Source organism: Tasmannia lanceolata, unplaced genomic scaffold (assembly GCF_043159265.1).
Source record: "Tasmannia lanceolata isolate RefF3 unplaced genomic scaffold, GAP_Taslan_0.1 ptg000012l, whole genome shotgun sequence".
In the NCBI taxonomy this organism is placed as follows: Eukaryota; Viridiplantae; Streptophyta; class Magnoliopsida; order Canellales; family Winteraceae; genus Tasmannia; species Tasmannia lanceolata.
The window spans coordinates 29,950,176-29,976,636 of record NW_027518689.1 but is presented as its reverse complement, the minus strand read 5'-3'; the positions used below and the strand labels follow the sequence as shown (position 1 = coordinate 29,976,636).

The 26,461-nt window shown below is 44.8% G+C and overlaps 1 protein-coding gene across 5 annotated transcripts in view; it reads right to left on the bottom strand.

The window, feature by feature from the left end:
• Window positions 1-26,461, bottom strand: part of LOC143887821 (MADS-box protein SOC1-like) — a 59,186-nt gene that overhangs the window by 20,403 nt on the left and 12,322 nt on the right. For all 5 annotated transcript variants that reach the window (XM_077392016.1, XM_077392015.1, XM_077392018.1 and 2 more), the window contains exon 3: window positions 18,158-18,245. In XM_077392016.1, the coding sequence (XP_077248131.1) occupies window positions 18,158-18,245 (88 nt within the window). The remainder of the gene's footprint in view (window positions 1-18,157; window positions 18,246-26,461) is intronic.

The window sequence follows — 26,461 nt, the reverse complement described above, 5'->3', positions numbered from 1 at the left end:
CAGTCTCTTTGAGAAAAATCTTGTTGAAGTTTCATAAAAGTGTTTCTAATCCATTCTTGTTAGTAATGGTTCTTCGGTTTGCCGTTTCATCATTCGTCAAAGTTCTAGTTTCCGATATCTTTGTCAGGCACGATCTATAACATCCTCGATTTCATTAAGTTCAAAAAAATCAAAAATTCATCAAATCCAATCCTATGTCAAATTCAAGTTCATGAAAAATCTCTAAATTCTTCGTTATTGAATTCATCAATCAAAGCTATCTTGTTTCTTTGAGCCTGTTTGTGAACGGTGCCTCTTTTCTCGAGTCCATTTGTAAATGGTCTCGTCTTCTCCTTGAACCCGTTTGTGAACGGTGTCTCATTTTTCTGAGTCCATTTACGGTCTCATGTCCTCATTGAGCCCGTTTGTGGACGGTGCCTTATTTATGAAAAATCAAAAATTCATCAAATCCAATCCTATGTCAAATTCAAGTTCATGAAAAAACTCTAAATTCTTCGTTGTTGAATTCATCAATCAAAGCTATCTTGTTTCTTTGAGCCCGTTTGTGAACGGTGCCTCTTTTCTCGAGTCCATTTGTAAATGGTCTCGTCTTCTCCTTGAACCCGTTTGTGAACGGTGTCTCATTTTTCTGAGTCCATTTACGGTCTCATGTCCTCCTTGAGCCCGTTTGTGGACGGTGCCTTATTTCTGAAAAATCAAAAATTCATCAAATCCAATCCTATGTCAAATTCAAGTTCATGAAAAAACTCTAAATTCTTCGTTGTTGAGTTCATCAATCAAAGCTATCTTGTTTCTTTGAGCCCGTTTGCGAACGGTGCCTCATTTCTCGAGTCCATTTGTAAATGGTCCCGTCTTCTCCTTAAGCCCGTTTGTGAACGGTACTTCATTTTCTGAGTCTATTTGTGAATGGTCTCATGTCCTCCTTGAGCCCGTTTGTGGACGCTGCCTTATTTCTGAAAAATCAAAAATTCATCAAATCCAATCCTACGTCAAATTCAAGTTTATGAAAAATCTCTAAATTCTTCGTGGTTGAAGCTATCTTGTTTCTTTGAGCCCATTTGTGAACGGTGCCTCATTTCTCGAGTCCATTTATGAATGGTCTCATGTTCTCCTGAGCCCGTTTGTGAACGGTGCCTCGTTTCTCGAGTCCATTTGTAAATGGTCTCGTCTTCTCCTTGAACCCGTTTGTGAACGGTGTCTCATTTTTCTGAGTCCATTTACGGTCTCATGTCCTCCTTGAGCCCGTTTGTGGACGGTGCCTTATTTCTGAAAAATCAAAAATTCATCAAATCCAATCCTATGTCAAATTCAAGTTCATGAAAAAACTCTAAATTCTTCGTTGTTGAGTTCATCAATCAAAGCTATCTTGTTTCTTTGAGCCCGTTTGTGAACGGTGCCTCGTTTCTCGAGTCCATTTGTGAATGGTCTCGTCTTCTCCTTAAGCCCGTTTGTGAACGGTACCTCATTTTCTGAGTCTATTTGTGAATGGTCTCATGTTTTCCTTGAGCCCGTTTGTGAACGGTGCCTCGTTTCTCGAATCCATATGTGAATGGTCTCGTCTTCTCCTTGAGCCCGTTGGTGAACGGTACCTCATTTTCTGAGCCCATTTGTGAATGGTCTTTTTATTCTCCTTGAGCCCGTTTGTGAACGGTACCTCATTTTCTGAGTCTATTTGTGAATGGTCTCATGTTTTCCTTGAGCCCGTTTGTGAACGGTGCCTCGTTTCTCGAATCCATTTGTGAATGGTCTCGTCTTCTCCTTGAGCCCGTTGGTGAACGGTACCTCATTTTCTGAGCCCATTTGTGAATGGTCTTTTATTCTCCTTGAGCCCGTTTGTGAATGGTACCTCATTTTCTGAGTCCATTTGTGAATGGTCTCATGTTCTCCTTGAGCCCGTTTGTGAACGGTGCCTCGTTTCTCGAGTCCATTTGTGAATGGTCATGTGTTCTCTTTAAGCCCGTTTGTAAACGGTACCTCATTTTCGAGTCCATTTGTGAATGGTCTCGTCTTCTCCTTGAGCCCGTTTGTGAACGGTACCTCATTTTCTGAATCCATTTGTGAATGGTCTCTTATCCTCCTTGAGCCCGCTTGTGAAAGATGTCTCATTTTCTTTTTAAAAAAAAAAAAAAAAAAAAAAAAAAAAACGCTTGAGAACGATCTTTGTTCTTTCTGTTCGGAATCCATTCGAATCAGGATTTCTTATTATGTTCTAATTCTAGGATTTCATTTAGGGCCTTGCATTAGGTAGTAAATGTTTGCGTCTAAGTTCCGTTTGTGTAGAGTCTTTTGTCGATTAAAGCTACGCAAAATGGCTCTGTCATTTTGACTTTGGTATTCGATGACTACGTCATCTCTACCAAAGAGGGGCATCTGTAGACACCCCATTTTGCTCTACCTTAATCGATAAAGAAATTAGGGTTTGTTTTCCGTCGGTTTTCCAATGTCTTTCTTTCCCGCATCCGTTTGTTACATTTCTAAATATTTTTGGTCGTTTCCGTCGTGTTTCGTATTTTCCCGCTAAATGTTGAGAAGGATTATTCAGAAAAATCTAAACCAGAGAGAATTGGGACCCGTTTGGTGGGCCCGCATTGGGTGCTTCGATTAAATTTGGATCGAGAAAGTTGGACCCATTTGGTGGGGCCGCATGATGCATTTTGATTAAATTTGGACTCGTTTGGTGGGCCCGCATTGAACATTTGTTTAAAATCGAATCAACCGAGGGCCCACATTGTGGGGCCCGCGTTGTGGGGCCTCAGTGGGGCCTCTTGTGAGGCCTCTTATGAAGAGCAATGATGGTAGCTCTCCACTAAGAAACATGATGGGCCCTCCACTAAGAGCAATAATGATGGACTCTCCACTAAGAAACATGATGGGCCCTCCACTAAGACAAATAATGATGGACTCTCCACTAAGAAACATGATGGGCCCTCCACTAAGAGCAATAATGATGGACTCTCCACTAAGAAACATGATGGGCCCTCCACTAAGAACAATAATGATGGATTCTCCACTAAGAAACATGATGGGCCCTCCACTAAGAACAATAATGATGGATTCTCCACTAAGAGGGACAACATGATGAGCTCTCCACCAACATATCTCTCTCTCTCTCTTTCTCTCCCTATATATATCTTCCTTCCCATCCATAAAAAAAAAAAAAAAATTTATCTTTCATTATCTCTTTCTCTTCCATTATCTCTTCTAATCACTCCCTCCAATCCCTTTCCTCAATATATTCTTCCATCCCTCTCCCTAATATTCTTCTTCCATTATCTCTTCACTCCCTCAATCACTCCCTCTAAACACTCCAGAGAAAGCGAAAGACGGCGGAGCGGATCGGCGGCGGCAGGATTTTTTATATTTTTTGGATTGGGCGGAGATCTTCACCACAGGTAGGTGCATTGTTCTCAAAATATTTCTGTATTTTTCCGAATTTTTCTGATTTTTTCCGCAAATTGTGTTTTAAAAATGGAAAACTCTTCAAAAAACATCTTTTGACGAAGAAAAATTAAATTATATACCAAACAGATTCTAAAATTAATGAAATTTCGTGGGAAAATAATATGTTACTGATTCATTTTACCATGAATTTGTAAAGATTTTTGGAGTTTATTTGGTATATTATTTAATATTTTCTTTGAAACTTATCAGATTTTAGGAGAATTTTTACTAACATCAGATCATCATTAAAATTCATAAAATTTTTACAGTAGTCTTATCTTCCATATTACTTGTTACTGTAAACGTTTCGTGTGATTTGGATCTGTTTTAATATGGGATGTAGTGTTAATTTATAATCTGGTCTGGAAATTGTAAAATCCGAAATTGGTAGTAAATAATTTCTAAAATTCATGAAAATCTCACTGCATGCTATTTTGATTCATATAGTATTTCTGTAGAAATTTCATAGAATTTAGAGTTATATTTCTACTAGTTTATGTGTTAATTGTGCAATCTGGACATTTAATGGTTTAATCAAGATTAAATGTGAATTTAATGTAAAAATATGCAAAACTCATCCTGTAAGCTACATACATTTTCATCTTTCTGCTGTAGAAATTTCAAATCATTTCGAATTTATTTGCAACAATTTCACTTGTAAAACCGCTCATATGCTTAAAATTGATAAAATCCATGGAAAATTCGAAATTAATTGAAAATCATATAAAAATTCCTAAAGAACTTTAAAATTCTGTCACATGTTCACTCCTTAATCCATTGAAACAGAAATTTTAGGATCTTTAGATTTTCCTGGAAAAATGGCCCGTGCATCCATAATCGTATCCCAATTGCAACTTGATCTTTGACAATTTGAATATTTAAGTTATAGCATGTTGTTGGCTCCGAGGTTAGTGTCCACGGAAATCCTGAGATTCTGCCAGGCAATAAGATGCTATAACCTAAGTATTAAATTGCACAAGGAAAGAGCGCACGATTCCCTCCTTTGGATGCCATTCAAGGCCGAAATTGGTGAACCCTAGAACCATTGGTAATCCTTAAATGTCTAGAAACTGAAAATCTTCGAAATCTGAAACTCATTAACCTCGAGAACTTAAATCGATTTATCTTGTGTCTTTCGGAACCATTGGATTATGGTTTCCAATCTAAGAACCATTAGAGCCCAATTTAGGAACACTGGTGTCGTGCCGTGTCCTAGGTTTTAGGGAGTCCTAGAGTTAGGAGTCCAGCCTCATCACGGACGCTTGCTATGAATAGCAACCGTACCATAGGTCTAGTTACACTAGTCACCCGATCTTTCCCTAGGACAAGCCTAGTAAACTAGGATGTAGGCAAAACCTGCATTAGTCTAAGGGACAACTTGCATTCAGATAAGAATCATATAGCATCTTAGATGAAATCCTAAGATAATAAAATCCTCAACTTGAATTAAATAATTCCTCTTAAAACTGTTGAAACAGTCAAATCCGTCTAAGTCGGTGTCCTAGTTGAGTTAGGCATATGTAGCTTAGCTTAGGTGCACCGAACTACGTCGACTCTGATCCCAGTGAGGCTTGGGTACGTAGGCAGCTTGGATGTCTGACGGCATACCACCCGCGAGTCGGCACCACAACAAATTGTGGTGTTTTGTATATTAATTTTCTTGTAAATACTTAATCAAATCAGTTAGGGTTTTCCATGAAATTAGAATTCTAGGAGAACTTTCACTTAGAATGAATCCAGACAAATTAATAAATCAAGATACACATCTAGGATTCACATTGAAATTAGATTCTAGGATGCATGTCACTTAGTTCGCACATTAACATAGAGTTGAATGAGCCATTTAAAATAAATTTAAAAGAGTTAGCTTTTGGAATCGAAGACCGATTATCGGACAAGAATGGTGCATGTGGTGGATAACTCCCCATACCTTCCATTCTCGTAACCAGGTAGCGAGTCTAGATTTCTGGTTAATTATGGGTCCTAGATCCCACATCTAGGTGGCGACTCTGTCAGTCTCTTTCGTGTGGAATTCGGATTGCCTTAGTGATCCCAAGTCCACAGGAAAGACGAATTCAAATCAATATTAAAATGCACACGCCAATCGCGTGGGAACGAGAGACCAAAGGAGAGAGCGCGGCGGCTCGCGCCCCACGCCCCTCTCGCGGGATCATGTCCCACAGGACCCAACTAGGGATGTGTTATGTTACTAGCTTTCGAGCTCATTCATGTTTTCTTCCATTTTTTCAAATCCTGAGTCTTGATTTCACATGAGATCAGGTAGAGTGCTTGATTAGACTAGCACTTTGGACATGTGGTTTTATTATTTTACTCTGTACAATTTGGAGATCTATAATGGTTTAAATTTTCTATTGGGACGCCAGTTTAATAAGGGATTGGAGAGTGGTATCATTGACACTTTAGTTCATATGACGATGCAGATACTTAGTATTTCTCTAATTGACTTTGGTGATTAAAGAAATTTTTGTTTATTTGGATGATTTTGCTAGTGTTGTATGGGATATTTTGAGCATGGTATCCTTGCATGCTTGTAGGGATCTACGTTGCAGGCATGCGGCGTTTGTTGCACACATAGAGGATTCGAATTGCTCACCATTGTTCTTGAAGCATCAAAATCATCCCATAGAAGATCTAAAAATCACCAATAGCAAACTAGAATGTCAAGTGGAAGAGTTGACATGCCTGTTACGTGATGAACGAGAATTGTGCTTGGGAATCAAGCGAGCGTTGCATGAGCTTCAGAGGAAATTTGAGGCCTTGACAAAACGCTTGATTAATGAACAAGAGGCAGAGAGCTAGGGAGATGAGCAAATCTATCACATGAAGGACAAATATTGGCCTCACATTGATGATTTTCTGGCCCTTAATTTTGAGAATAGTGAAGGCTTCATTTTTCCTTCACCACCCCGGTACGAGTATATCGAGGGCTCCTTTCCATCCGAATAGTATCTCACTGCATGCCCAAAAATGTTACATGAGTTGCTCGATGGAAATATTCAATTCGTTGGAAGGGGCTTCAGTTCGAGGTAACCATGAGAAGTACATCTATCTTAGCCATCCTGATCCTTACTCCCCACATTGGAAAATTTTGGATTGAAACTCGTGATCGAATTTTCTACAAGAAGGGGGGTCTGATGCAGGAGCATCTCGCGCGATGACAGATCAACGGTTCAGATCGGCGCTCGGGCCTAGCATATTTCCAACTTAGTATATTTATATTTTTTAACTTAGCTTACTTACATTATTAGTTACTTACTAATTTTGTGTTTTTAAGTTAGGCATTCTTTTAAATTGCAATGTTTATAAAATTTCCAATTGTAATTCACCACAAAGGGCAACAAGCCATTTCGTGGGATACGAAGTTTCCTTTCTTAGTTATTAAGATTACCATTTGATGGGGTATAAAAACAGCAGCCTATTAGTTGTCGACACGTGGCCCAAGTGTGGCCCACCACAGACCCCGCGTCAGCAGGGGTAGTTTGGTAATTACAGCTGAGTAGGTGAGCTTGAACCTATAGCTGGCTGACACCTGTCCTGGAGTAATAACTCCCCAACTACCCCAGGCTTCCTTCTATAAAAGGGCTTCCAAAGCTCATAAACAAGGGTAATAACTTCTCACCCACCACTCTTAAACTCGCTCTACACTCCTGCTCATACTGACTTGAGTGTCGAAGGGCCTGTCCGGAGTAACACTCCGGATTGGTCATTCTGACCTCGTTTGCTCTTTACGCAGGGCTCAGCTCCCTCACCTCGGTTTCTCGGATCCTCCAGCTCGGCTCTTACATCACTGTCATATCTGTTACCGATTTTAGGCCTAACAGATTGGCGCCATCCGTGGGACCGTGGACTAAAAGCTGTTCGAATCCCCTATATACTAAATGGCAGGACGGAAGAGTGCTCGGGTACCGACTGCACGGGCTACCCGAGTCGCGATACCTCGCAGGACCCGAAGTGAGCGAATCGCCTCACAGGTGGTGGCTACCTCTGCCACAGCCGAACAGAGCCCTGCTCGCTCGGAACACCTCAATCCTACGCCCACTCTGGATCAAGTTCAAGCTCTTTTTCAACAGATGACCGCTCTTGTCGGTCAGTACCAGCAACTACTCCAGGCGCCTCCCCAACCTCCTCCAGAAGCTCCACGACCTGTCCAGGAAAGGTCGCGCGCTCACAGGGGAGAGTCAGCGCGCCACGATGAAGACAGGACTCACCACTCCACCAGGCGAGTCCATCACTCCAGATCAAGACATGCCCATACCGAACCCCACCGTCAGCGGTCTCGCTCTGCACAAAAGCACCGAGCCCATGAAGACCACGCGCCACAAGAAAAATCCCGGCCTCGTCGAAAGAGCCCGGAAAGTCAGTCCGGCTCTGCGGCGAACCCATCGGTGGAGAGAAACCGGTCACTGAACCGGCCAAATCGTAGAGCCGATCCGATTCTACGAAGGATGGAGGAAATGGACCACCACATAGAGGAGCTCGCAAAAGATCAAAGCCGGCCTGCTTCAAGAGCGTTCTCAAGCAGAACACCGTTCACCGACGATGTTATGGGCACCCCAGCGCCCAGAGGATTCAAGATGCCAACTGTCCCGCAATACGACGGGACAACTGACCCTGTGGACCACTTGGAGACATTCAGGACAATAATGCTCCTCCACGGCACGTCAGACGGCTTCCTCTGCAGAGCATTCCCGACCACACTGACTGGTGCGGCCAGGGACTGGTACTCAAGGATCAAACCGAACTCCATCAGCAACTTCGACGACTTCGGGGAAGATTTGGTCCTCCACTTCATGAGCAGCCGCAAGCCAAGGAAAACAACAGCATCCTTGATGGCCTTGCGGCAGGAGAATAATGAACCTCTAAAAGCCTTCGTCAGCCGCTTCAACAAGGAGGCACTCCAAGTGCCGAATCTAGACCCCTCAGCCGCTACGAACGCGCTTCTCGCAGGTGCTAAATCTAATGATTTCTGCCGAGCAGTGGCCCGTCGGAATCCGCACTCTCTAGCAGACTTAATGGTCGGGGCAGAGGAATATATATCGATGGAAGAGACACTGGCTGCCCTGGACTCAAATCGGAGGAGAACCTCTGAGGACAAAAACCCTACTAAACAGCGTAGGGATGACAAGGCCGTCAGAAGAGAAAAGTCCCTCCAGAGGAGGGAGCAGAACTTCACCCCTCTCAACACCTCCCGGAGACACATACTAGCCGCTATCAGTAGAGAACAGTTCGTGAGGTGGCCGACCAGAATGCTCTCTAAGGGAAACAGGAGAGACAAGTCGAAGTATTGTCGGTTCCATAAGGACCACGGCCACGACACGGACGAATGTTGGCAGCTGAAGGAAGAAATCGAGCAGTTGATTGGCCGGGGCTATTTGAAAAAGTACATCCGAAGTGACGGCCACAGAAGTGAGCGCAAAGGGAAAAGTCCTCAGGGCCGGAGCCCTCGGCGGTCGCCGCCGCCCCCTACCCAGGGTCAATCTCCTCCGCCATCCAGTCCACCACCAGAGGCACACTAATCCCAGCCAAGGGGAGTCATCGGCACGATTATGGGCGGACCCGCCCTGGGGGCACATCATCAGCTACAAGAAAAGCATATGCACGCCGAGTCAACGACATGCACACGTGCAGCAAGAAGATGAGGACGGAGAATGAGATCTCCTTTTCAGATGCGGACCTAGACAACCTGATACTGCCACACGACGACGCCCTGGTCTTAACCATGCTCGTCGCAAACTAGGAGTTGAAGAAAATCCTGGTCGACAATGGGAGGTCGGCCGATATTTTGTACTATCCGCTTTCGAGAGAATGATGATAGGTGACGACCGCTTAAGGCCGGCGAACTCAGATCTGTTCGGTTTCTCAGGAGAGGTCGTCAAGGTGGAGGGACAGATCGAACTCCCCGTCCTCGTCGGAGAGCCGCCCTGCCAAGATTTCGCCATGATCAACTTCCTGGTAGTGAGGGCCACTTCGGTCTATAACGCTATCTTGGGACGGCCTGGCCAGAACCTGATCCGCACTATCGCGTCAGCATATCATCAGAAGATAAAGTTTATTACGCCAAACGACGTGGAAGAAGTCCGGGGGGACCAGCCACAATCCAGGGAGTGCTATGCAATGGCACTCAAGAGCAAAAGCGTGGTGGAGTCGCTGCTGATTGAGTTACTACATCTGAGGGATGAAGCTAAGGGAACTCAGCCCGCCGAAGACCTCATCTCCATCCCCTTGTGCAAAAATGATGATGAGAAGGTTGTTCAGATCGGCTCCTCTCTAGACAGCGGCACCCAACACAGCCTCACCCAACGCAGATGTCTTCGCATGGGCTCCCGTGGACATGCCCGGTATAGACCCGGAGGTCAGCACGCACAGACTTGGTATTGACCCAACCTGCAGGCCGGTGAAGTAGAAAAGAAGACACTTCGCCCTCGAAAGGCGGCAGGCGATTAAAGAAGAAGTGGAGAGGCTCTTGAGAGCTGACTACATTCAAGAAATCCAATACCCAGACTGGTTGGCAAACGTAGTCCCGGTAAAGAAGACAAATGGAAAGTGGAGGACCTGCATTGATTTCACTAATCTGAACAAAGCCTGTCCCAAAGACAGCTATCCGCTCCCAAAAATCGATCAGCTCATTGATGCCACTGCAGGTCACGAACTACTGATCTTCATGGACGTCTTCTCTGGATATAATCAGATCAGAATGTATGAGTCAGATATACCGTAGACTTCCTTTGTAACGGACCAGGGGACCTACTGCTACCGCGTCATGCCCTTCGGCCTGAAAAATGCCGGGGCCACGTATCAGAGGCTCGTGAACAAGCTCTTCCGGAACCAGATCGGCCGCAACATGGAAGTCTATGTCGACGACATGCTGGTCAAAATCCGAAGTGCACAAGATCACATCTCCGACTTGAAAGAGACATTTCAGGTTCTGAGAGAGCATAAGATGAAGCTCAATCCCACCAAGTGCACCTTCGGCGTCAGCTCAGGAAAGTTCTTGGGGTTTATGGTAAGCCAGAGAGGGATAGAGGCCAATCCAGAGAAGATCAAGGCCGTGGTGGAGGTCACTCCACTGAAAACCATCAGAGAAGTGCAACGGCTGACAGGAATGGTGGCCGCTTTAGGGCGCTTCATCTCAAAATCCGCAGAGAGGTGCCTGCCCTTTTTCAACGCAGTCAAAGGGCTCAAGACAGCGCTCTGGACAGAGGAGTGTCAGGCCGCATTCGAAGATCTGAAGCAGTACTTATCCTCCCCACCACTATTGACAAAGCCGGAACCGGGTGAGGAGCTACTCTTGTATCTGTCCGTGAGCCCCCTGGCTCTAGCAGCTGTCCTAGTTCGTGAGGAGCACAGCCAACAAAAACCGGTCTACTATGTTAGCAAAGTCCTGCACGATGCCGAAGTCAGATACCAGCGGGTCAAGAAGTTGGCCTACACCCTGATCATGGCAGCCAGGAAGTTGAGGCCGTACTTTCAAGCTCACACAATAAAGGTCCTTACTTATCAGCCGCTCAGGCAAGTTCTCCATAAGCCGGACACCTCAGAACGACTCGTGAAATGGGCCGTGGAGCTGAGCGAATTCGACATCCTGTACATGCCAAGGCCAGCAATCAAGGCTCAAGTGCTGGCAGATTTCGTGGCTGAATGCACCATCCCCCAGCAGATCACCGAGCCCGAAATTGTCCAAACCCCAGCTGCGGGAAAGGCAATCGCAACTGATGAGCGAGCAGAAGACGGAACGGAAACAGAAATCATCCCCATATCATCAGCAGAACAGGATCCGTCGACCGCCGAACCGCTCTGGGAAGTGCACGTGGACGGATCTTCGAACAAGGGCGGCTGTGGAGCCGGTCTGGTTCTAACCGGGCCGGACAACTTCACTTTAGACTACGCCCTGAGGTTCGGATTCCGCGCATCCAATAATGAGGCTGAATATGAAGCCCTCCTCGCCGGAATGAATCTCGCAGTCCAAACCGGCGTCCAAAGACTGAAAGCCTACTGTGACTCTCAGCTGGTTACAAACCAGATTCAAGGGGTCTATGAGGCCCGCGACGAGCGCATGATCAAATATCTCTCCAAGGTCCGCCAGTTATCCAGCAAGTTCAAAAGTTTTGAGGTCATCAGAATCCTCAGAACAGAAAATACAAAAGCAGATGTGCTGTCTAAGCTGGCCGCGTCCTGATACACAACTCTCGGGAATATATGTATGAAATTTCTCCAAAAATCCAGTATCGAGAATAAGGCCGCTGAAGTAATGCAGGTGGAGCACGAGTCCTGCTGGATGGACGAGATCATCGACTACCTACGTAGTGGGAAACTACCTGAAGCCAAGAAAGAAGCCCGCAAAGTGACACAAAGAGCAGCCCAGTTTTCCCTGGATGGTGAGAACCTGTTCAAAAGGTCCTACACCCTCACTTACCTAAAGTGCCTCCGGCCCAGCAATGACGTGTCGCCTTGCAAGAGACACACGAAGGTATTTGCGGCGAGCATCTAGGGGGCAAGGCCCTGGCGATCAAAATGTTGCTGAGAGGTCTGTACTGGCCCACATTAAGACAAGACGCACTGACCCTGGTGAAGAAGTGCGAGAGATGCAAGAAGTTCTCTCCCACCATTCACCAGCCTGTTGTGTCTATGGCCCCGATCATCAGCCCACTCCCCTTCGCAGTTTGGCGGATGGACATCTTGGGCCCCTTTCCACCGGCCTCCGGAAGGCGCGCGTTCGTAGTAGTGGCCATCGATTATTTTACCAAATGGGTGGAGGCTGAACCTCTAGCCCAGATCACAGAGCAGAACGTGCAGAACTTCTTCTGGAAATCAGTGATTTGCAGATTCGGGATCCCACGCATCTTGATAACAGATAACGGTAAACAGTTCGACTGCCAAAACTTTCGAAAGTTCTGCTCCGACTTGAAGATCGAGCAGAGCTTTACTTCAGTAGCGCACCCGCAGACCAATGGGCAAACAGAGGTGACGAATAGAATCCTACTGCAGGGGATAAAGAAGAGGCTGGACGAAAAAGCTGGCCGGTGGGCATACGAGCTCTATCATGTCTTGTGGGCGTATCGCACCACCCCGCGCACACCAACGGGGGAGTCACCATTCAACTTGTCCTTTGGAACAGATGCAGTAATACCGGTCGATGTAGGCACCCCGTCTCCCAGAGTCACCAACTTCAATGAACAGCTCAATGGTGACGGGCTCCGCGCAAATCTCAATTTATTGGAGGAAATTAGGGAAGAATCCCGAATCAGAGTCGCCGCCTACAAGCAGAAAGTGTCCAACTATCATGCCTCCATGGTGCGCCCCAGAGAATTCCGAGTAGGGAATCTGGTCTTAAGGAAAGCCGCTATCTCCCAACCAAAAAAGGCCGAAAAACTCTCCCCGACCTGGGAGGGGCCGTACCGAATAAAAGAGGTGATTCGCCCGGGAAGTTATAAGCTGGAAACACTGGAGGAGCACCTATTACCCCATGCATGGAACTCCAAGAATCTCCGGAAATACTATCAGTACTAAGCTGCGCGGCGTAAAAGTGACTTTGTAAATATATACTGAATGTGAATGAAAGAAGCTCTTTTGCAAATCTCTTCATACTCCTTGAAAACCCAGTTCAATAAAACTAGGGTACTTGACACTTGGTTCGCCACGGCTCGTCTCCGCAAAGACCGGAAGCGCACTCCTGGTCCGGAACCAGTCCGGATGCAAAAACCAAAGCTCCCCGGAAACCCAGTTCGCTAAAACTTGGGTACTTATCAAATTGGAAACCCAGTTCACTAAAACTAGGGTACTTGACGCTTGGTTCGCCGCGGCTCGTCTCCGCAAAGACCAGGAGCGCACTCCTGGTCCGGAACCAGTCCGGATGCAAAAACCAAAGCTCCTCGGAAACCCAGTTCGCTAAAACTTGGGTACTCATCAAATTGGAAACCCAGTTCATTAAAACTAGGGTACTTGACGCTTGGTTCGCCACGGCTCGTCTCCGCAAAGACCGGGAGCGCACTCCTGGTCCGGAACCAGTCCGAATGCAAAAACCAAAGCTCCTCGGAAACCCAGTTCGCTAAAACTTGGGTACTCATCAAATTGGAAACCTAGTTCACTAAAACTAGGGTACTTGACGCTTGGTTCGCCACAGCTCGTCTCCGCACAGACCGGGAGCGCACTCCTGGTCCGAAACCAGTCCGCATGCAAAACCAAAGCTCCTTGGAAACCCAGTTCGCTAAAACTTGGGTACACGCCACTAGGAAACCTGGTCGCTGAAGCTAGGGTACTCGATGGTTAGAACACCACGGTTTTCCCCCGCCAGGACCAGGTTCAACCTAAGCTCGAAACGCCTGTCTGGAGTGTTATCAACACAGCATAGAACCAAACAGTATTGACCAGAAACAGACAAGTGGAGAGGGGGTGGACAATAAAATTTACTTTTCATTCATGAAGTAGGGCCTCGAGGGACCATTACAACAATAAGGCCTCGAAAGGCTGTTACAAAAGTTGGGTCTCCAAGGGACCATTACAAAAAGAAATCGTCAAAAGAGAAGAAAGGAGGGGAGCTCAAGGCACCCCTTGGCTACCATCCCGTGCTGGATCCGCCTTCGGGGCCACGGGTGCAGCAGTGGTGGCGGGCTCGTCACCGCCAATCGTCGGTGGGTCAGGGAGAACCATTCCCTTCAAAACCACGGCCGGATTGGATTCCTAAACCTACTCGAGGCAGTCAAAGAATCTAATCTTATAGGACTCGCTGGACAGAATAAAGAGTTCGTCCTCCCTTTTATGAACGGCCGCTATCTGCCTCTCTCGGGCCCTCTCCCTCTGAGCGTTGAGGGCTTCTGCTGCCTTCTCCTTCTGCGCGGCCAACTGAGTGGCAAACTCTTCTCTAAACAAGCACTCGAGGGCCATCTCACCTGGTAAGCTGACGAAAATATGGCCTCATCAGCCGCAGCCGGAGGTTCGTTGAGAACCTGAAGCTTGTCATTGCTGAGGAGCTCCTTAGCCACCCGGCTCTCACCAAGGCCAGTGTCATTTTTCTGAACCGCCCAATTGGGCCGAAAAACATTGTCTCCGAGCCTTGGTGATGGTGGATGGGCTCCGCTGGTTGTGCCTCCCGTCTTTGAGGAACCTGCCCCCCGGCCATAGGGGCCAACCAGCTTCACCGTGGTCTTACTTTTGGCAGGCGGCGTATTCTGGGTCGGAGCCGGACTCGACATCTCAACGGCCTTTCTTTTCTGGCCCTGCTGGGCCTTCCCGAATGCCCCCTGCCTCATTCTCTCTACCATGGACTGCTGCTGCATCTCTGAAAGTTAACATAGACAAACAAAACCAGTCAGAAGCAAGAAAAAGAGGAAACAGAGTTTTAAAGCAACTAGCCACATACGTGCCGGGGTCGCAGTACTAAGGCCAAGCCCGACTAGAACCGCTTCCCCAGAAAACTCTGAGCAATGAATGGGGCCCCCTCGTTCCACCTCCTCACGGATTAGGGCGAACATCCTCACATCCTCACCCTCGAGGAGCGGCTTGCGACTCAGTGCAATTGTGTCCAGGACGTCCCATCTTAAAGGAACCGGCCAGGGCTCGGTGGACTCCCTGTCCTCGACGTAGAAGAACCTGTTCTTCCATAAGTGAATGGAAGAAGGAATGCCAGTGATCATTTTCACCTCCGGGCGCTGGCTAATGTAAATCCAGCCCCCTTCCTTATGCCTCTTTAAGTGTGCACAAGCGCGGAATAGCGGCACAGACACATTTCTTTCGAGGAGGCCATGGACAAGGTACATGAACCCAGTCAGCATCCTCCATGAGTTCGGCACAACTTGGGCCGGAGCCAGTCCATAATGTCGGAGGACCTCGATGAAGAACGGGTGCAAAGGGAACCTGAGTCCAGCCCTCAACAACTCATCGTAAATACAAACATCTGAGCTTTCATTACAGGCCCTATCTCCCTCTGTCGCCTCCCTCAGCCCGAACCTGGGGGGAACACAGTACCTATCCCTGATGTCCACCATCATGGACTCATCAAGGTAATTCTCCTCGTGAAGAGCCCGTACGTTGTATTTAGGATTGGCGTCCATTCGGGCCCTAGCTACGACCTCAACGGCCCGACCAGGGAGAAACATTGTGGACGCCTCGGCAGCGTCACTATCAACACTCCCCTCTGCTCGGAGATAACTGTCCGTTGGGAGCAGAGTGGTGTTCAAATCCAAAATCAATTCGTCCCCAACCAGCTCGTCGTTAGTATCTACGATTTCCACGTTGATATCAGGACTTGCCATTTTTGACACTGGAATCCTGATCGGCCTATCCTGGGTCCTAACCGACGAATTAGACCTTGAGCTACTAGAAGACGACTCCCCTAAGCCGGACTCAGAACCAGAGCTACTACTTGACATGAAAGCAGAAAAAGAAACGAATGGAAGGCGCGCTCAAGAAGATTACCGGTCAGAACTGAAATCTCCCAGTTTCGAACTGAAAGCTCCCAAATCCGCAGCCATTCACAACCACCAACCACGCGAGCCGAACTGGCAGAGCAAAAAGCAGAAGGAGAGTAAAAAGTGAAGAGTAAAAAATGAAGGGTGAAAACCCTCCTTTTATAAGCCTTGGCGATGGAGGTCTGCATTTAATGAAGGGCACGTGAGTCGAGGGCGCCTACACAGTGCCGCATGTCTTTCATTAATGACAGGCACGAACTTCGAGGCAAGGGCGTAAGTAAAAATACGCACGTATCTCCAAAAGATTAATGCGCGTATCTCCAAAAGATTAAGGGCATCCGTGAAGGTGCTCGTGTGAAGGATAGCTCTCAAAAGGGATTGAGTCCGGCGCAAAAATTAGTCCGGCTCATGACGCGTCTCGCTACACGACAAAAATCAGTCCGGCCCAAGCCGGATTGGATATGACGCGTCTCGCTACACGACAAAAATCAGTCTGGCCCAAGCCGGACTGGATATGACGCCTCTCGCTAGACGACAAAAATCAGTCCGGCCCAAGCCGAACTGGATATGACGCGTCTCGCTAAACTACAAAAATCAGTCAGGCCCAAGCCGGACTGGATATGACGCGTCTCGCTAGACGACAAAAGTCAGTCCGGCCCATGCCGGACTGACTCCCAAGCCGGACTGACAAATTCCGGACTGATTCCCAAGCCGGACTGATAAATTCCGGACTGATTCCCAAGTCAGACTGACAAATTCCGGACCGACTCCCAGGCCGGACTGACAAATTTCCGGACTGACTCACAGGCCGGACTGACAAATTTCCGGACTGATTCCCAGGCCGGACTGACAAATTCCGGACTGACTCCCAGGCCGGACTGACTCACAGGCCGGACTGACAAATTTCCGGACTGATTCCCAGGCCGGATTGACAAATTCCGGACTGACTCCCAGGCCGGACTGACAAATTTCCGGACTGATTCCCAGGCCGGACTGACAAATTTCCGGACTGATTCCCAGACCGGATTGACAAATTTTCGGACTGACTCACAGGCCGGACTGACAAATTTCCGGACTGATTCCCAGGCCGGACAAACTCCCACCGATCAGAGATGTAACTCACCACACTTCCCCAAGTCACCATAATGACTTGGAGAACTGGGGGCAATTGATGGGGTATAAAAACAGCAGCCTATTAGCTGTCGACACGTGGCCCAAGTGTGGCCCACCACAGACCCCGCATCAGCAGGGGTAGTTTGGTAATTACAGCTGAATAGGTGAGCTTGAACCTATAGCTGGCTGACACCTGTCCTGGAGTAATAACTCCCCAACTACCCCAGGCTTCCCTCTATAAAAGGGCTTCCAAAGCTCATAAACAAGGGTAATAACTTCTCACCCACCACTCTTAAACTCGCTATGCACTTCTGCTCATACTGACTTGAGTGTCGAAGGGCCTGTCCAGAGTAACACTCCGAATTGGTCATTCTGACCTCGTTTGCTCTTTACGCAGGGCTCAGCTACTCAGCTCCCTCACCTCGGTTTCTCGGATCCTCCAGCTCGGCTCTTACGTCACTGTCATATCTGTTACCGATTTTAGGCCTAACACCATTGCCCTTAATTGGAGTCGTTAAAGTAGCAAGTAGCTAAGGTTAGCTTAGCAATTGCCATTTTACCCCATTTAGTTGCTTCGAATAGGATTTTATGAGTTATTTTTATTTGTGTTGCTTCTTTTAATATTACTTGTAATTGGAAAGAGAGCTTAGCTCTATAAAGATAGTCAAATGGAATGAGAAGAGCAGCTTGTGTTTTTTTTTTTTTTTTTTTTGACAATTGAAGCATTGAATGAAATTTGTGGAGAAAAGGTGTTCATACACTTGTTTCTTGGAGTTTCCCTCCAAATGTGGGTCAGCTTTCAAGCCCCACGATTTTCCATCGTAATCTTTTGATCGGATCGTCCTCCTTTATCGATAGTATGCTACTCATACGTAAGAAAGTAAGTGAAGGGCTTGGGCGTGTGATTGAGGGGGAGTGAATAAGTGTGTTGTAAAACAAGTGGTGAGATATATGTGTATGCATTGTGTGATTGTACGGGTGTGAATAAGTGTGTTTTAAGCCTCCAAGACTGCACAAAGAGAGATTATCTTGACAGGGCATGACTTTGGCTTGCCATCTGCATCAACAATATTTGAAGAGAATGAAATAACAAGGTGAATATGTCCTGTCAAATAAACTTCTTAAGGAAACTCTACCATGAATGTCATATCGAAGAAAATAATGAGAGAAGGAATGACCTGCACGTTTCGCTCTACTGCTTTGTTGTTGATGCTACCATTACCATCTTTTGTGTACCTCTGATAGCGTTCTAAGGTCTTTTGCATGCTAATATTCCAGAACACAAGAAATAATCAGCTTCTAGCATTATTTTTATTAATAAAGCAACCATTCTTTAGCATCTCCATGCAAAGTATAGGATAATAGGTGTATACCCATTCGGCAACATATCCATGCAAAGTATAAGATAATATATGGTGATTGGTAAACACACAAAAAGAAGTATATCATCATAGCAGGGATGTTAAAATGTTTAACATTATCTTGAGGAGGCCACTGTTTAACCTAACGATTAATACCATCTCCATCTAGTGGGTAATATGGCAAATACAATAATAATATATAGCAAGCCCAAGTAACATAAGAAGTGAATTTGTGCCATCTCCCATTCTTTGTGCCTTTCAAGAATGGGATACTCTTGCTTACAGTTATCATTTAATGTGGTTTTATGAATTTATAATTAGAGATCTTAGTTGAAGTGAATTTGTTAAACTCCGCTAGATACTGTGACGACTACTATGGATTTTGCAGAGGTAATTTCTGTTTTGTTTTTGCGGTTGCATTTTATGACTTGGAAATATGCCGTCTTCTTCCAAAAAAAAAAAAAACATAAGAAGTACGTCATCCTACTTAACAGTGAACTTATATTTCTCATTTACAATCATTCATTCACACATACCCGCTCATAAATTTAAAGAAATACAGAGAAGTAGACGTTTATATTCAGTCAATGAAAAGCATAATAATCAAGCCAATCATGCATGCATGGATCTTTAATGCCTGGTAAACTGAGATTTTCATGTAAACTAATTGATATAATTTTCATGCAAAGGCATTGTCTAAATCTAAAGAAAATTAAGTTGAATAAGGCGTAATCATGTCGACTTACTGGTTAGAGGGTTTGATTTTGTAATTAATTCATAATGTGGGCTTTCAAAATAATCTCTAATCTCCCTAGTTTATAAATTTCAGTAAATTAAACAAGATTATGAGTTGGTTTTGCCAACACCAGAGTTGATAACAATCCAAGCCCGAGGGTGTGAGTAGACCTGGCAAACGGGTGGGCCGGGCGGGGTTTCACCCGACCCATACGGGTCCAGGTGGTACAGGCTGGGTCATAAATGACCCGGAATTTTACAGGTCACAATTTGGTGAACCCGACCCCACCCGTACGGGCGGGGTGGACCCACGGGTCATCTGCTTTTTTTTTGCTCTTTTAATTCCCACACTATAATAGGATGATCCAAACTGTCCATGTGATGGGCCATAATGTAAATAGGTTGTGTCCAAAAAATCATTTCCATAGGATGATCCTAGCCCTCCAATCTATGGATCGGAGGGCTAGGAGCATCCTATGGAAATGATTTTTGGGGCATAACCTGTTTACATTGTGTTCCATCACATAGACAGTTTAGATCATCCTATGATGTGGTCTATACAATACTTTATGAAAAATGCAGGACTACAAGGGCTTATACCATATAAAATCTAGATCATTTGGGTTTTTATGGGCACCCGCAGGTCGGCCCGGCCCAGCCTGGCCCAGTTTTGACGGAACCTGTACGGGGCTTAATATCCTTCCCACACAAATTAAATACCCTAAATATCCTTCCTACACAAATTTGTTTTAGGAGGGGGATATTTTGTCAAAATTTAAGTTAGGTTTAGGGCTTCTTAATTATATAAATTCTAATCTTGAGCAAACTTTCTTCAGGAGAAACCCTAAACCAAAGAGAGAATGTAGAGGAGAGACAATAGCCGTCAGAGATCGTTTCGGACGCCGGAGAGATCAATATGATGTCAGGACATGTTTAGAATTTGGTTTTGTATGTCGATTACCTCAATTTGCATGTAGATTAGGGTTTAGAAAGGCGGTTTTTATTTTGTTTTCGTCATCTGGTGAAGCTCAAGCAAGATTTCGGCAACTCCATTGACCTCTTTAGAAACCTATAACCACATGCTTTCCAATGGGACCAGCCTCGCCCGATTCCGACAAGAAACGAAGAAGATATGACCCCCGAACCTGTGAAAATTAGAAGGATGCGATCACGCACTGAGGAAAAACGCAGTTGCGCACTGCTCCGCGGACCAACCTGTGCTCGGTCGACCGAGCACTGAGACGGTTGACTGAGCAGAGCCTTGCCTGCGTGAGTTTGTGCAATGGGTGTGGTGGGCCGGTTGGCCCCGAAGGGCTTATTTCAGCCATTTTCCTTCATATTAAAACTGTAATGTGTTTCTTTAACCCGTAATGTTACTTGTGCGCATTCATAGCTATATTCATGATTTGTAGGTGTTAGGTGATTGGAGTTGGGGTTCCAAGAAGCTTTCAAATTCCGTACGAGGTAAGTAATATTATACTGTCTTAGTATTTTCGGATACCAAAAATTACTAATACTGATTTTCAGGATCTATGGAATTGTGAATAGAATCGTGTTTATGCGAAGTCTTGTTAAATAACCCTCCATTCGTTAAAATTTGGGCCTAGCATACTTGGACATCTCAACAGTCGTGTTTACATGCTCCGTCGATCGCTATTGAATTGTCGTATTATCAGATTTTCGATTATGTACAACTTTAGATTTTGAGAACTTAGATAAGTTTTTTGTGAATCTATTTACCAATGTGTTTGTGACGAACCGACATTTCTTATCAATTTCAACATATATGCCTTCTGGCAATTGCCTGGTTGTTGTGCTATGTATATCCTTGTGACCATTGCTATAGTTGTTATCGAGCACTTTTCATGGAAGTTAAGATTTGTTGTGGACCCGTGCAGGGGGAATAAATGTTAGTATTGGGGATCGCACCAATGGGTTCAACGTTGGCCCTATTGACTGGAACAGTGTAGGAACCGATTTTGACACCGATGACCACCGGTGACTAGCAGCCAAGGTTTTAAATTTCTACCGAAATCCTAATTTTCGGTCCCAAATTTTAGGTTCCGGTTGAGACCGAAATCGAAATTGGGTGAAGTCAAAAATTGGTCGAAAATTTGAAATTTCGGGCTGGAATTTAAGGGATATCACCAAAAAATCTAGTTTTTATTCATTATTTAATATTATCCCGAAATTTCAGCCCAAATTACAAAAAAAAATTCCGAAATTTTGAACAGGATAAAATATCATTTAAATTGATTTCTATAGATTCCGTACGAAATTTTGAAATTTCAGATGAAATTCAGTTTCGGTGATGACCGAAACGCATTCCTAAAATGGAATTTAAAACCTTGCTAGAAGCGTGTCATGTGGTATCACGGTACACTGTAAAATGTCATGATGTGAATTAAGTTTGTGCCCTTGAGATTATTCTATTTAGCATATGATTATGCATGATTATTTTCTGGTTTTATCGAGTTTGTGGAAAAAGTGGATTTTTGACAATTCATTTTGTCTTCAATCCAAACTATGAATCTTTATTTATTTGCCTGTGTTAAACTTTGTTCTGATTTTCTCTTAAAGGAGATGATTTATTGAATGTGTTATGCTCATTGCTTCGTAACATGATTTCACATGGATATATCGTTTCAGCCTTCCGTTCTTTTGGCATGATCAGACCTAACTAGGGTAGTACTTTATTATTCGCTGAGCATTAAGCTCACTTGTGATCACGGGTTCGAGCCTTGGCGCAAGGTAAGGTTGCTCCATGGTGACTTGGTGGTCACAGGTTCGAGTTGGGTCTGAGAGGCTACTTGATAGTAAACACCCCGAGCATTAAACACCCTAAATCACCCCTCTTTTATTTTCATTTTCCCCTTGTCTTTGAAGGGTGTTTTCGTCCATAGGTAAGAATTAGTATCAGGGCTTTTAATTAAGCCTATAAATACTCTCTTCAGAGGTTTTGTGCAGAACATTAATCAACCCTAACTGTTTTGCAGCCCAAGAGAGAGAGTTTCATATGGAAGATCTGGGAGAACCGACTTCTCAAGCCATAAATTGCGAGATAAGGTAAGAGCCTAATCCCTGGTCAGTTTTGTTCTTTGAGAAACCCTAAAAAGGAAAGATTTGTGTTTGGGAGGGTAGTAGTAATGAAATATAGTGTTCAAATATGAATCTAACGTTTGATCTCGGATTCCTTAGGGTGTTTCTTGTTTTGGAACCCCAACGAATCCAAGATCGAATCGTTAGAACTTTGAAGAACAAGATTTGGGGATTTTTTCCTAAAAGATTAGACTATTTGATAGTAATTGTCCGTATCAATTCAGAGCATGAAAATGGGTTTGGTTGATTCCCTTCATCGCAAGGAGTCCATCGGATCCAACTTCATGCGATTTGGAGTTGAAACGAGCAAGTTATGATCCATTGAAGTTGTGTAGAAATCAGCTAGAACTGGGAATTCTAGCGGCTCGGGTGAAAAACCCAGCCCCGTGATTCGGATGCCCGATTGAGGGTATTCGGGCGCTCGAAGTGTGCTTAGACATCCAATTCAAGTGCCCGATCATATGGAACTTGAAACCCGAGAGCTCGATTCCTTTCAGGAGGGTCTCAGAGACTCCCAAAGGGCTTTTGAAGGAGGTGTTCGGACGCACCAAGACCTTGGTCACGTGCCCGAACCTGCCGAATTTTGTAAGTTATTTGGGGATTGTGGAATTTGGATTCTTTATTTTGGTCACTTCTTAGGACCCTCAATTGATGATTGTGGTTTGTTTATATTAGGTAATTGACTCATAAGATGAGATTAAAGGAGATATCTTCGACATAGAGCTACGTAATTTAGTACTACTTTAGTGATATGATGCCCGATTGAGGGTATTCGGGCGCTCGAAGTGTGCTTAGACGTCCAATTCAAGTGCCCGATCATATGGAACTCAAAACCCGAGAGCTCGATTCCTTTCAGGAGGGTCTCAGAGACTCCCAAAGGGCTTCCGAAGGAGGTGTTCGGATGCACCAAGACCTTGGTCACGTGCCCGAACCTGCCGAATTTTGTAAGTTATTTGGGGATTGTGGAATTTGGATTCTTTATTTTGGCCACTTCTTACGACCCTCAATTGATGATTGTGGTTTATTTATATTAGGTAATTGACTCATAAGACGAGATTAAAGGAGATATCTTTGACATAGAGGTACGTAATTTAGTACTACTTTAGTGATATGATTCACCATTCAGTGATATGCCTTTTGCTGCAACTTCCAAACCTCTTTGAAATTATGGAACCTTAGATAACCTTAGATTCTGATTTGACACCCGCTACTGATTGAAACCCTATTGAATAGTATATTCATTGACACCCGCACGAATGGGGATAGTACGTTGGCTTTTGGGACCCGTCAGTGGGTCGATACGCTGACCCTGTCGACAGGTTTGTGAAATAAGAACTAGTTCTGATACCGTGGGCGGTCAGTAAAAGCAATAACATGCTTTTTGGACTAAGCCGATGACCTTGGGGTGGTATTGTACCTATTTTGATTGCTTTCAATGATCTCTCAGAACTTTGTGACTTCCTCTGATTGTGACCATCTTTGTTGTGACACTTTGAGAAATGGCCTTGTAGACTTCGCTTCACAGTTATTGTACTTGTACTGGCCCTTTCATGTGTAGCATTTTACCATCTTTGTTTACCTATTGAATCCCTTTTGTGTCATGCTTTGAACCCACTTTTGTAGTAAGGACAAGAAAGCCTTATTATTCATCTATCAAGCGGGGGATAAAGTCATCTTTGAACAAATTTCACTAGTGACTTTGGCAACGGAAGCTTGGGATACACAATATATCAAACAAAGAGGAAGACAAAGTATAGTAGGTAAGATTACAAACTCTTAGATGTGAGCTTGATTTATTAAAGATGAAAGATTCAGAAATGGCTGAAGATTTTTTCAATCGCGTTATTATTCTTATGAATCAATTAAGAGTAAAGGGTGAAGAAATTCAAGATTAAAGGATAAGAGGAAAAAAATTTAGAAGTTTGACTCAGAAATTTGAGTTTATTATTACTGAAATTGAAGGAAAAAACTATCTCAAGTTCTATCTTGTCATTGCAAAAAATATGGTGATAACATGAAGTACGTAGAAAGAAGTTGGTGGAAGAAAACAAGAACGACTTCCTACTTACAAACAGCCTACCCAGAAAAAGCAAGTGATGAAAATGCTTTAGTTAATGGTATATGTATGTTGCTGTAGACACCCTCATTTTGCTACACTTTAACCAACAATAGCCTAATGCATTGATCCGCGAAGTTTCACTGGTAAAATAAATATCCTCACATTCCCTAGAATTCATGAGAAAAGCCCCTCTACCATGGTGACCTCGATCTGACTTTACGGATCATCAATCGGAACAAAATAAGCTTGGGTCACTTCACAACCCGGGCCCTGGTTCCATTCCGAGACCCGATTTTCGTAAATCTTCAGATCGAGGGCAGATCTTGACCTAGATGTCTTTCTTTACCAAGGATTTGTGATCATTTAGTCAAAATAATATCAATCAAGGTTAATCTCGAATCCGGATTAAACATTGGGTTACTTAACTGAGCAAAAACTTAGTGAAAAGTCACGGATCAAGGCAAGATGAATGAGATCCGTCGAAATTATCCCATTAAATCATCGATAACAGAACCTTTTAATGTCTTAATTGGCTTTGATATCTTGGTTTAATGGTTTTAATCGTCGATCCAAGATTGATCGAGTCGGTTGGTTCGTTTGGATCACCGGTTTGCCCAATCTTTGGAAAAGCGATTTGCCGATGGAGATCGACGGCTCTCATTGGTCGAAAATTTTAAAATCTGTATTTCTACGGCAATATTGGGCTTAAATGAAAGAGGAAAAATCAACGATTCCAACGGCGAAAGAATTATCGAAATCGGACTTCAAAATCTCCTGAAAACCATGTTTTTCGATTTTTACATTCAAAATATTTGAAAAATCTCTTACAAAGATTCTAGGAGATTTAGAGGTATCATCTCATCCATTCTTTCGATGCTCTAAAGATTGCAATTGATCTCAACCACCCAATCTTATTCCGTATCTTTGCAAAGATTTCAGGATATTTGGAGACCCCATCTCGCCCGTTCTTTCAATCACATGGAGATTGCAGTTAATCGCGGCCATCCAAATCGTTGCCATTCTCTACAAAGACAACCAAATTGGACATTTCCCTTGTCCTGAAATTTGCTTCCAAATCCACAAAGATTTCAAGGACAAGTGGCATCATCTTGGACCTTGAATTGTTCCTAAATCTTTAGTGCTTGATCCTGACCACATAAGTGCCTGCCATTTTGAATGTGGCCATGGCTAAAATGGAAGATGCCAAAGAAGAGGGAGAATATTCTAGAAAAATTCGATCTTGGCCATCATTTTTCCTTCCTTTTTCCATCACTCAATCTCCACCCTACACCTTTAGGCTCCTAAGAAGGCAACCTAGCTCTCCATTCCCCTATAAATACCCATGCTCTCTTCTTCTCTCGACACGACTCAATACTCCCTCTCCCCTCTTATAAGTTCGTCCAACCACCCCCATCTGTCCATTTCTTCGATTTTGGAACTCTACTTCGAAAGCCCTATCATTGCGGGGTCATCACTGGAAGCGAGGATCGACACCAAACAACGGAGAGGTAGGTCTTTGTCATTTTTTATTTTTCTTCACACCAGCCTTCTCCCTCTTCTTTTTGTTTACCTAAACCGTAAACCCGCATCTAAGCCGCACCCCTACCCACACCCCGACCCGCAATTCGAACCCGCAGCCCGCACCCCGAACCCAAAACCCGATTCCGTTCCCTACCCATAGCCCATCAGCCCCTGCCATTTAATGCATGTCCGTCAGCCCATGTCATTTAATACAGAGCCATCAGCCCCCATGGAACACTTATCATAGCTACGACCAACCACTAACCATATACCATAACCATCCCATAATTAAATACCCATGCCTCATCAACTAACCACACCCCATATCCCATATTCCCATACTCTATATGCACTCATCCCATAGATGCCCAACTAGCTCTCCCATCATATACAGTTTAATAGCAATCCCCATCCGAGCCACCCAAACAACACTCTCTCTCTCATCCTCACCTTGAACCCAATATTGATCCGAACCCAAGTCCCACCTATTTAGCCCCAACCCGACTTCAACCCAACCCGACTGCAACCCAACCCCAACCCGAGTCCAATTCGGACCCCAACCTAAACTTGAGCCAACCAGTGTCCAAACCGAATCAGCTCGGGTCCAACCCAAGCTAAACCGGGTTTAACCTAACTTGACCCCAACTTGACTAACCCAACCTAACCTTTACCCGAAAGTGAACCGCCCCCGCGATTAGCCCCACAAC